This window comes from Nematolebias whitei, chromosome 21 (assembly GCF_014905685.2).
Source record: "Nematolebias whitei isolate Nwh7 chromosome 21, NemWhi1, whole genome shotgun sequence".
Lineage (NCBI taxonomy): Eukaryota > Metazoa > Chordata > Actinopteri > Cyprinodontiformes > Rivulidae > Nematolebias > Nematolebias whitei.
In genome coordinates, this window is record NC_056518.1 from 31,494,742 (window position 1) to 31,505,495 (window position 10,754).

General features: G+C 43.6%; 1 protein-coding gene across 1 annotated transcript; it reads left to right on the forward strand.

Annotated features, from left to right (window-relative positions):
- The first annotated feature begins 5,065 nt into the window (after positions 1-5,065).
- On the forward strand, positions 5,066-7,071 carry si:ch211-10a23.2 (Galectin-related protein A-like). Its single transcript, XM_037694877.1, has 4 exons — positions 5,066-5,192; positions 5,455-5,540; positions 6,303-6,483; positions 6,928-7,071. The coding sequence occupies exons 1-4, from the start codon at positions 5,166-5,168 to the stop codon at positions 7,069-7,071; spliced, it is 438 nt and encodes a 145-aa protein (XP_037550805.1). The 5' UTR covers positions 5,066-5,165.
- Positions 7,072-10,754: the final 3,683 nt, after the last annotated feature.

Below are 10,754 nucleotides of genomic sequence, written 5' to 3' on the forward strand. Positions count from 1 at the left end.
ACAGTTCACTTCCTGTCAGTTGACAACAGGAAACTGAGGCTAAGTTAACTTCCTGTTAGCTGATAAGAGGAAACTGAGGCTACAGTTCACTTCCTGTCAGCTGACAAGAGGAAACTGAGGCTAAGTTCACTTCCTGTTAGCTGACAACAGGAAACTGAGGCTACAGTTCACTTCCTGTTAGCTGACAACAGGAAACTGAGGCTACAGGTCACTTCCTGTTAGCTGACAACAGGAAACTGAGGCTACAGGTCACTTCCTGTCAGCTGACAACAGGAAACTGAGGCTACAGGTCACTTCCTGTCAGCTGACAACAGGAAACTGAGGCTAAGTTCACTTCCTGTTAGCTGACAACAGGAAACTGAGGCTAAGTTCACTTTCTGTTAGCTGACAACAGGAAACTGAGGCTACAGTTCACTTCCTGTTAGCTGACAACAGGAAACTGAGGCTACAGGTCACACACTCACTAAAACTGGACAAGAAGAAACCGCTATGATGGGTCTGGATTCACTGGACTCCAGCGGTCTCCACGGCCCAATCAGAACCTCAGAGATGTGGAGGAACAGGAGAGTCACATCATGGACGTTCATCTGACCAATCTGCACCAACAGCTGGATTCTAACAAGTCCACATGGACCAGAACCTCTGAGGAATGTCTCCAACATCTTGTTGAATCTGTGACATGGAGGATTAAAGCGGTTCTGAAGGTGTAGGGGGTCCAACCTGGTAGCATCAAGGTGGACCTAACGAGAGTGGCCGATGAGCTGCGTTAGTAAAATCTTGTTTTTATTGGTGTGTGTGACTCTACCTGTAAAAAATGTGCTAAAGTCTGCGCATGTCTCGGCTTCCTTTTCTCAAGCAGGACTTGAATGGACGACTCGACAGCAGCGACGAGTCTTCTTTCCTCAGACTGGGGGACCAGGAACGCCTGGTGCAACTCCTGAGGAAACAATGAACAAATTATTACTAAAGGCCTCACATTCACTGAAGGAATGCATATCACCCGCCGCCTTCAGTTTGAGCCTAAGCTGGAGCAATATCCTGCTCAAAGTGCACGTTGTAAACGACTGTCAGCCACTACCACTAAAAATTAACTCCGTGTCTGTAAAACTGTTCAACAGCAGGTGATAGTGGTGCTCAGCTGTGTCAGGAGTGAAAAACAGACTTTGATCAGAGTCTCTGGGATGCCCTCTGAGCCCAGCTCCTCCAGGAGAAGCAGAAAGTCCAGTTCCTGTTTGATGTGGGGAGAAATCTGAAAAAGAAGGAAATAAAAAGACAAAAGATGTTGTTCCACCAGGTCACATGGAGAGAAGAGGAACAGCAACACTTTAAAGAATTAAATACCCGTTCTTCAGTCCATTTCTCCAAGACCTGCAGCCAAAACCAGGCCAGTCTGTGAGGACTGCCAACAGACTGCCATCTATAAAACCATTAAAAACAGCAAAGAGTTCTGCATCAAACCTCAGACACCAACAAACTCCACATCCTGTTAACCACTACTGAACACTGTGCCAGACGTTTAGCTTTTGAATACTTCATAGATCAAAACGTTCGGCTCCTTCAGGACACCATGGCTGGGACTTCTTCACTTTTTGTAACCTTTCACTTTATTTACTCTATTTTTCATCACTAATCACTAGAAAAGTTCTAATCGTTAAAAAACATTTGAGCTCTGAGATTATCTTGAGTCCACTTGTCACATTTGAAAAAAGATTGGGCTCAGTCAGGACTCAGTCTGGACTCGGACGGGATTCAGTTAGGATTCAATCTAGACTCAGGACTCCGTCGGGATTCTGTCAGGGTCGGTCTAGACTCAGGACTCGGTCGGAATTCGGTCAGGATTCGGTCGGGATTCTGTCAGGGCTTGGTCTGGGCTCGGTCAGGATTCGGTCAGGATTCGGTCAGGACTCGGTCAGGACTCGGTCAGGACTCGGTCGGGATTCGGTCGGGATTCGGTCGGGATTCGATCTAGATTCAGGACTCTGTTGGGATTCGGTCAGGATTCGATCTAGACTCAGGATTCAGTCAGGGCTCGGTCAGGATTCGGTCAGGGCTCGGTTGGGGCTCTGTCAGGACTCGGTCTGGACTCGGTCAGGATTCGGTCAGGGCTCTGTCAGGACTCGGTCAGGACTCGGTCAGGACTCGGTCAGGACTCGGTCAGGACTCGGTCAGGACTCGGTCTGGACGCGACTCACTTTAAACTGTAAGGATGGCAGATGATGGCTCTAATGATGCCCTGCAGCTTTTCAGGAAGTTGTCCCTTTGAGCTGAGCAGCTGAGGCACACAGGCGCTCGCCAGCTCCCACTCCCCATGACTCAGGCACCTCTTGAAGTACCCAAACAGGTCCTGAAGAGACGTCTCAGCATCGCAGCCAAAGGGATGCATGGTTGCTTCCACTGAGACGCTCTTCATCTCATAAGTTACAGTCGAGGGAGCTCTTTGTCCTCCACTCAGCCGACGAGGCCCAGGAGCTGCTTTCACCTGAGACACAGAGCACAGAACAGCAACAATACTACACTTTTCAACATGTCTGAGTCTTTCATTAACAAATGTTTGAAATAGATTGTCCAGAAAGAATATGTAGTGTACACAACTATTCCAAAAAACTAACGGTACAGTAAAGCTGTGCAGTCTCCAGAATGAAACAACCAAAATCACTCTTTTTTTACTTCCTGGTTTAGATTTGAGATTATTAGTGTTATCATAATATTGCAATTGTTTCTTTCAGCTGCTCCCTTCTCCAGGGGGTCTACACAGCGAGCGAACTCGCAACGTTTTACGTCAAATGACTTTCCTGACGCAACCTGGGCACGAACCCACAACTTCAGGATGACAAGACCACAGCACCGACCACCAAGCTACTGCAGCCCATTATTATAACACTGTTACCACTATTATTATTTTAGTTTCTTTTTTATTTAAGTCATTTCATAAAGTTTGTTCTTGCATTTTATGAAAAATATAAATTCTGAACAAAAGGTTGACTTTAACTTGAAGCAGGATCTATATGATGGTTAAAAACTTTAAGCATTTCAAGGTTTTATTTCTTTAAAAAGTGGCGCTTTGCCAAGTTTGGAGATTTGTAAATGTGCAAAACATTAACATGATTAGTAAAATATCATTTTAAGAATGTAACCTAAACACAAGAAATAATAAATGTACATTTGTGTGTTGATTGTGACCATGAGGAGCAGAATCTGCACCACAGAAGTGAAATCTTGTACTTTTGTATTTCATTATCTTCGTTTCAGATAAAGTTCGTAAACTAAATGTTAGCACAGAAAGGAAGTTTAAATCAGAGAACAGCCATTCGAGTCAATAAATATGACTTTAAGACTTTTAAATCTGGTCTTTGGACAGAACCCCTCTAGAATGAAGCTAGACATGTTTCTCAGTTTGTACCTAAAAACATTTCAGCTAACTTCCGTCAACAATCGGAAACATTTCATTTCACAAAATAAGACATTTATTTTTTCTAATCAAAATAAAAAGTACCTACTCATTTCTCCGAGCTGTTTCCCATTTTGATATCCGATTATTTGTTCTTCTAGCCTCAGCAGCCTCTTGGCTTGTTATGCTAGCTGGCTGACAGAGGTCATGTGATCAGTCCCGCTGATTCTCCGCCGCTGGTTGGTCAAAGGTTGGCCGGAAGTGGGCGTTCCATCTTTTTTTTTTTAATGGTGCTTTTAAGAGTTCTGGGAAATGTATTGTTTTTTCAGAAATTAATTCTAACAAAGCACAAAAAGCGACACGAATAGATACCCAAAAGATATATTGTAGTAAAAATAAAGTCTAGCAAATTTGTTAAACAATAAAAACATATACAGTAAAGATGGACGCGTATTTACATAACGCAACAACAATTTTCCACATTCAACCCTAAACGTCTCATAATGATTGAGCAGCTGATGTCGCCTCTTCGACACGTGACACATTGATTGTCTTAACATTTTGTTAGCTTTTAAAAAGTCCAACTTGTCCTGTTCGGTCGTGGAAGCTTTTAAAAAGTCAAACGGAGAGACATAAAAAAAAAAAAAAAGTTTGACTGAAAACAAGGAAGCAGATATTTTAAGTGAACCACAGTGGAGGCATATAAGGGTTGATTATTTTATTTAACCTTTATTTATACAGGTCATTGAGTCACAAAGACTCATTTTCAACAGAGACCTGTTTTAGACAGACACCATATAAAATACAATAAACAATCTTTCGGTTTTTCCCTCTTCAGGGGTCGCCACAGCAAGTCATCCTCCTCCATCTCTGTCCTCTGCATCCTCTGTCCTCACTCCATCTACCTCCATGTCCTCTCTAACAGCATCCATATAGCTCCTCTTTGGGTTTTTCCTGGCAGCTGCATTTCTAACATCCTACCAATATACCCCCCACGACTGATGTCAAACATTGGCACAAGAGATACACAGGCTTGTGCTCTCTTAGCTGGTTTTAGCAGAACCGTACCCACCACTGCCAATTAGTAAACGTTATCTATCTAAGGAAGCCAGCAGGTTGCAGTGAACGTGTTGCATTTCCTGCCACAGTCCAAATAACCTGCATGTTGGGCTGCCTTTAGGCCCAGGAGGACCTTTCAAAAGAGATCTGTGATCTAAACGGGATTTGTCTGGTTGAATAAACTTAATAAATACTGGATAAAACACACAGGAACCAAGCTGGGGGCCATAAAGACCCACACCAGCATCTCTCACCAACTCCAGTCTCTGTGACATGGGAGGGCTGGGAGGGAAAGCTGGGTTAAAAAAAAAAAGGATGGATGTGCTTGTGTCATCTGTTTTTCTTGTCGACAAATTCTGGAACGAAAATATGAGAAAATTATTATTATTAATTAGTTTCTGCTCGCTGGTGACTTTGTTGTTTTATTTTATTATTCAAATGAAAAAAGAAAACAAAATAGTTTAAAAAAAATGTCATCCAATTTTTTCTAATCCACAGAAAAAGGGGTCATATTTCACATCTTTATTTTAAAATTAAAATTAAAATATGCATTTTTGTTTTCCAGACTAGCGGTGCATCCAGCTGAGCATGTACTGGAGCCCCTCCCTCTGCTTTTGTCTGCCTCCATCAGCACCGGTGTCCATGGCGATGAGCTGGAGACGGCGCCTGCGCAGTTGATCCCGCTCCAAAGCTGCAGCCGGCATCACACCCGAGTGGAATGGAAGACGAGGACAAGAAAGAAAACGTAAGCCTCCTTCTCTCTTTGTTTTCAAGGTGGCGCTGCAATTTTCCATCAAACCAGGATCAATCTGAAAACTGGTCTCCTGCTCAGATCATGGGTGAAGAACGTTTACAGAATGGTTTGTGCAGCTGATTGTTTGGACTCTGGCTGAATGAAGCTTTTGTTCTGATCCGTGGACTGCATCGTTCTGCAGATGAGACAACAGAACAGAGTGGAGGCCTCCTCTCCCACTAATAACTTCTAACTGGTGTCTGTTGTTTCCCAGGAGGGGTACGTCGGGGAGATAAAAGGAGGCATGAGGCCTGCAATGAAACTGGTCATCATGGGAATTGTCAACAAGAAGCCGAAGAGGTTTGTGCATTCACTTGTTTTATTCTACAAAGTTTCTGTTACATCAAATACAATAGAAAACATAAATAACGTTCACGTTTCAGAAGAAAAATGTTCTAATCGTTTCCTCCTAAATTAACTCTTTCTCCTGATCGGGTCACTGTGATGGCAAACTGTGATGTTTGCTCTTTGTTTCACTTCCATTCATCCATTCATCCATTCATCCATTATCTTTACCTGCTTCTTCCTTTTCGGGTTGCGGGGGTCACTGTTGCCCATATCCAGCCATCACTGTACAATAGGTGGGAGACAGCCTGGACAAGTCTCCAGTCCATCACAGAGAAACCTGGACAGGTCTCCAGTCAATCATAGGGACACTTTAAATTAACTTATGACAATTACAGTATATGTGACGGGCATGCAACCTGTCCAGGTGTTCCTAACCTGTCCAGGTGTCCCTCACCTGTCCAGGTGTTCCTCACCTGTCAGGTGTTCTACATCTGTCCAGATGTTCCATCCATTGCCAGGTGTTCTTCACCTGTCAGGTGTTCCTCACATAAATTTTGTTCTGGTCTGATAATTTAAACTTTTAAACTACAGTTTGCTAAAACTCTTGGCTACTGTTGCGTGCTTTAGCTTGAAGCTGCTGTTCATCAAATTGAGACTGCACTGCTCATTTGAGCTTTTAGCTGCTGGTGTTTCATTCATCTTGTTTTAACTTGAGCTTGTGTCCCTGCTGTGTGTGTCCCTGCTGTGTGTGTCCCTGATGTGTCCCTGCGACAGCATTGAGGTGTCTCTGTCCTCGAAGCCTCAGGAGGAGGAGGACGGTGGGGATGTGGGTCTGCAGATGAAAGTCAGCTTTGCGGACAAGGCTGTCCACCGGAACGCCCGTTTGTCCGGGCAGTGGGGTCAATGTGAGAACACCATGTCCTTCTTCCCTTTTGCTCCTGGAGAACCTTTTAAGGTACTTTTACTGTTTCTCATAGAACCTGGAAGAACCTGACATGAACTTTACAAATATTGAGGTAAAACTTGGTGTGGTAGTAGCTGAGAGTCATTCCCAACCTATACTCTGAGGGATGAACACACGTCTTGTCCTAAAACTTTGGGGTTACTCTTTGGCATTACTCCAAATTCAAGATGGCTGCCACAGCTAATGGACACTGAAATGGTTCTGTCAGTTTTACTGAATCAAACATCTGATCAGATTGCTCAGATGTTTGTTTCACTTCTCAACAAACCGTTTCAAACTGGGGCCTGAAAGACGGTGGGCGATAAGAAAACTGGATTTTAACGTTTGAATTGAATTCAAACTCTAACTCTTCCATGAAAGAGACATTTCTTGTTGTTTGAACTCATAAAATCTGTTTGTCCTGTATTTACATTCTTCCCCTCGTCTGACGGGCAGATGGAGATCGTCTGTGAACACCAGCAGTTTCGTGTCTTGGTGGACGGTCAGCCTCTGTGTGGTTTCACCCACCGGCTCTCCCTGCTTTCCTCCCTCACATCCCTCCGGATCCTCGGGGACCTGCAGCTCACCAAGGTGGCCTAACACCAGCCCCCCAAGACCTCAGAGAGCCCCGAGACAACAAAGACAGAGCTAGTCTACTGTAGAGCGTCTGAGTGATCAATCCTTCCATGGACACCGTAGAGTGTCTGTCTGAGTGTCTGACTGAGTGTCTGACAGAGTGAATCAATCCATCCGTTGACAATGTAGAGCGTCTGTCTGATTGAATCGATCCATCTGTTGACATCATAGAGCGTCTGTCTGAGTGAAATGATCCACCTGTGGATGTTGTAGAGGGTCTGACTGAGTAAATCAATCCATCCGTTGACAATGTAGAGCGTCTGAATCAATCCATCTGTTGACAATGTAGAGCATCTGTCTGAGTGAATCAATCCATCCATTGACAAAGTAGAGCGTCCGAGTGAATTGATCCATCCATAGACATCATAGAGCATCTGTCTGAGTGAAATGATCCATTCGTGGATGTTGTAGAGGGTCTGACTGAGTAAATCAATCCACCAATGGACGTTGTAGAGCGTCGGTCTGAGTGAATCAATCCACCCATGCACATTGTAGAGCGTCGGTCTGAGTGAATCAATCCACCCGTGGACGTTGTAGAGCGTCGGTCTGAGTGAATCAATCCACCCGTGCACATTGTAGAGCGTCGGTCTGAGTGAATCAATCCATCCGTGGACATTATAGAGCGTAGTCTGAGTGAATCAATCCACCTGTGGATGTTGTAGAGCATCAGTCTGAGTGAATTGATCCACCCATAGATGTTGTAGAGCATCTGTTTGAGTGAATCAATTCACCTGTGCATGTTGTAGAGTGTCGCTCTGAGTGAATCAATCCACCCATGGATGTTGTAGAGCGTCTTCTGAGTGAATCAATCCATCCGTGCATGTTGTAGAGCGTCGGTCTGAGTGAATCAATCCACCCGTGTACATTGTAGAGCGTCAGTCTGAGTGAATCAATCCATCCGTGGACGTTGTAGAGCGTCTGTCTGAGTGAGTCAGTCCATCCGTGGAAGTTGCGTTTCTATTTCCCAGCAAAGTCAAAATGGCCTTGTAAAACAAAAAGCCTTTGCTGCGTGAAAACCTGATGCTTCTGTCTGAATGTATCAAGAGATGTGGCTTGAACTGATGTGAAACTGGATTGAATGAACATGATTTTAGCCACAGAACATTGTGCTGCATCAGAACTTGGACAAAAGTTTGAACTTCTCTGTGACCTTTGAATGCACCTACATTTACGAGTGCCTGTACGAACAAATGTTCTGTACCTTAAAAACAGCAAACGTTGTCATTGAGTATCCTGTTAAAAACTGCAGAAGGTGTTTTATTCTAAACTAATATCAGCTTGTTTGTCCGTCTCTGCTCACTGAGTCGTAGCTGCATCTCTTGTGGAATGTGATTTTGTAAAATGAATCATCTGATGTAAATCTGCATGAATGTGATGGAGTAAACAAAACATGTAAAGCAACAACTTGTTTAATTTACAATGACGTGCTAAAGCAAAACAGCTTTGTTTGTACCTTAAAGAGACAATTAATTTTGGTTCGGCTCTGTTCACCACCCTGGACCTGGAGCATAGAAAACAAAGAGCTGATTATAGATGTCCATGTTCAAGGTAAAGGCTACAAGATCATCTCCAAGCTGCTTCAAGTTCCTCTGACCACAGCTGACAAGATTAGTAAAAAGTAGAAGGTTCACAGGACTGTAGACAACCTCCCAGGAAGTGGATGCAAGAGGTAATGCAACCCCAGGTAGAAGAGTCGAGCAATGACGTTGAACTTGAATATGAAGGTGCATCACATTCTGATCACACCATCTGTCACATTTTGAATCATGAAAAAAAAAAAAGCCAGGACGTCCAGTACGTGGACCAGAACCAGCCAGGATTTGGATTTTGTGGGTTTTCTCAGAACTTTGTGTTTTATGATTCAGGTCATTTATGTTTTATGGTTCTTGTGTTTCGTTTTATCCGTTCCTCGTGTTCCTCTAGTCCATCCACCACTCCTTCCTCTGTCTGGGTCTCTGTTCATGCCCCGCCCACTTTCACCTGGTAGCCATTGTGCCCAGCTGTCTTCACTCTTTCATCAGCCCCCCAATCTATTTTTTCTGTCTGTTCTCAATTTCAAATTAAAGGTACATTATTGGTTCTAATGCAAGACCAAGGAGACTAAACAAACTTCTCAGCTTCAGTTAAATTAGAAACGATACCAACATGTTTATTCACACGTGTAAACACACACCATGCTGTATGTTTCATTTCTTTCAGTTGTGTTCAATAAATCTCAAAGCTGACAGTCGTTCATCGTGTCTTTATTAAGAATTGTTTTAAACATCTCCTTGAATCACCACTTTGGAACAAGCAGAAGATTGGGATGGATGGATGGTTTTAACCATGCAAACCTTACTTTATTATTGAAATGTTGTTTGTTTTTGTTTTCCTCCACTCTGAGGTTACATAAGTGTGGATAAGGACCCACTTCTGGATCCTGGAGAAGACCAGCTCAGCTTTAGTCATCCAAATAAAAACTGGACTGGACTTGCTGGCGGGGCGTGTCCTCCTGTCTGTGAGCACCTGGAGACACATGAGGAGGTTTGTTCTAGTCTCTGCTTGTCAACCAATTCCATTTTGTTGCCACAACTTTGGCTCAGACCAAACTTGTCAGATATGAAGCCTTAGAAAAGTATTCACTCCTCTAGGCGATCTTTATTTTGTTGTCTCGCAGTCCTAAATTTATTTGGCTTTTTAATTTAATTAAACACAACAATTTTATTTAAAAAAAATTCCAGCTTAATTCAGTTAAATGTTTGAAAAGTTTAAAAAAATGAACGTATAAAACTGAAAAGTTGTTTGTTAAAAAGTATTCAGCCCCTCAGCTGTGAAGCTCGAACCATCAGTCTGTCAACCAGCCTAACACCTCCGAGTAGGAGACATCATGAAGACCAGGGACCTCTGCGCACAGGTTAGAGGCAGAGGTGTGGAGAAGAACAGATCAGAGTTGGGTTCTAAAAATGTCCCAGAACCCTGAACATCTCACAGAGCTCCATGAAACCAGAAAGATGATGTCACCACAGGAAACCTGCCAAGAGACCAAAACTCAGAGCAGGACATCATGTCTGAGACAAACCTGCCACCCCTCATCATGTTGAGACATGGCGAAGCACGGCAGTGGCAGCATCATGCGGAGGATGCCATCACTAGTTAGACATGGAAAGAATACTCAAATAATGTACTCAAGTAAAGTTACCTGTGTAAAAAAAGAATAATTCATTCAAAATGTACTTCAAATAAAAATTACTTATTTACTTTCTTAAAGTCTCTCCTGCGGTGCACAAAGAGGAATATTTTTTCCTCAAACAAGCTTTTAGATGAAATGAAATATGTCATGATTCAATAGTTACAATAAAACATGTCCCCATATGATGGTTCAAACACTTAGACGCCCTGATGCTCCAGAGCAGGTGATGAGATCACGTTGTCAAACCTGGGGTGTCCAGTTCTGGTCCTGGAGGACCACTATCCTGCATGTCTTAGATCAGAGGTGTTCAGTCCTGGTCCTGGAGGACCACTATCCTGCATGTCTTAGATCAGAGGGGTCCAGTCCTGGTTCTGGAGGACCACTATCCTGCATGTTTTAGATCAGAGGGGTCCAGTCCTGGAGGGCCACTATCCTGCATGTCTTAGATCAGAGGTGTCCAGTCCTGGTCCTGGAGGGC

Coding starts and splice junctions, on each gene's coding strand:
- si:ch211-10a23.2 (XM_037694877.1), top strand. CDS start 5,166: ATGGAAGACGAGGACAAGAAAGAAAAC. Junction 5,193..5,454: donor ACGAGGACAAGAAAGAAAAC/GTAAGCCTCCTT, acceptor GTTGTTTCCCAG/GAGGGGTACGTCGGGGAGAT. Junction 5,541..6,302: donor GTCAACAAGAAGCCGAAGAG/GTTTGTGCATTC, acceptor TCCCTGCGACAG/CATTGAGGTGTCTCTGTCCT.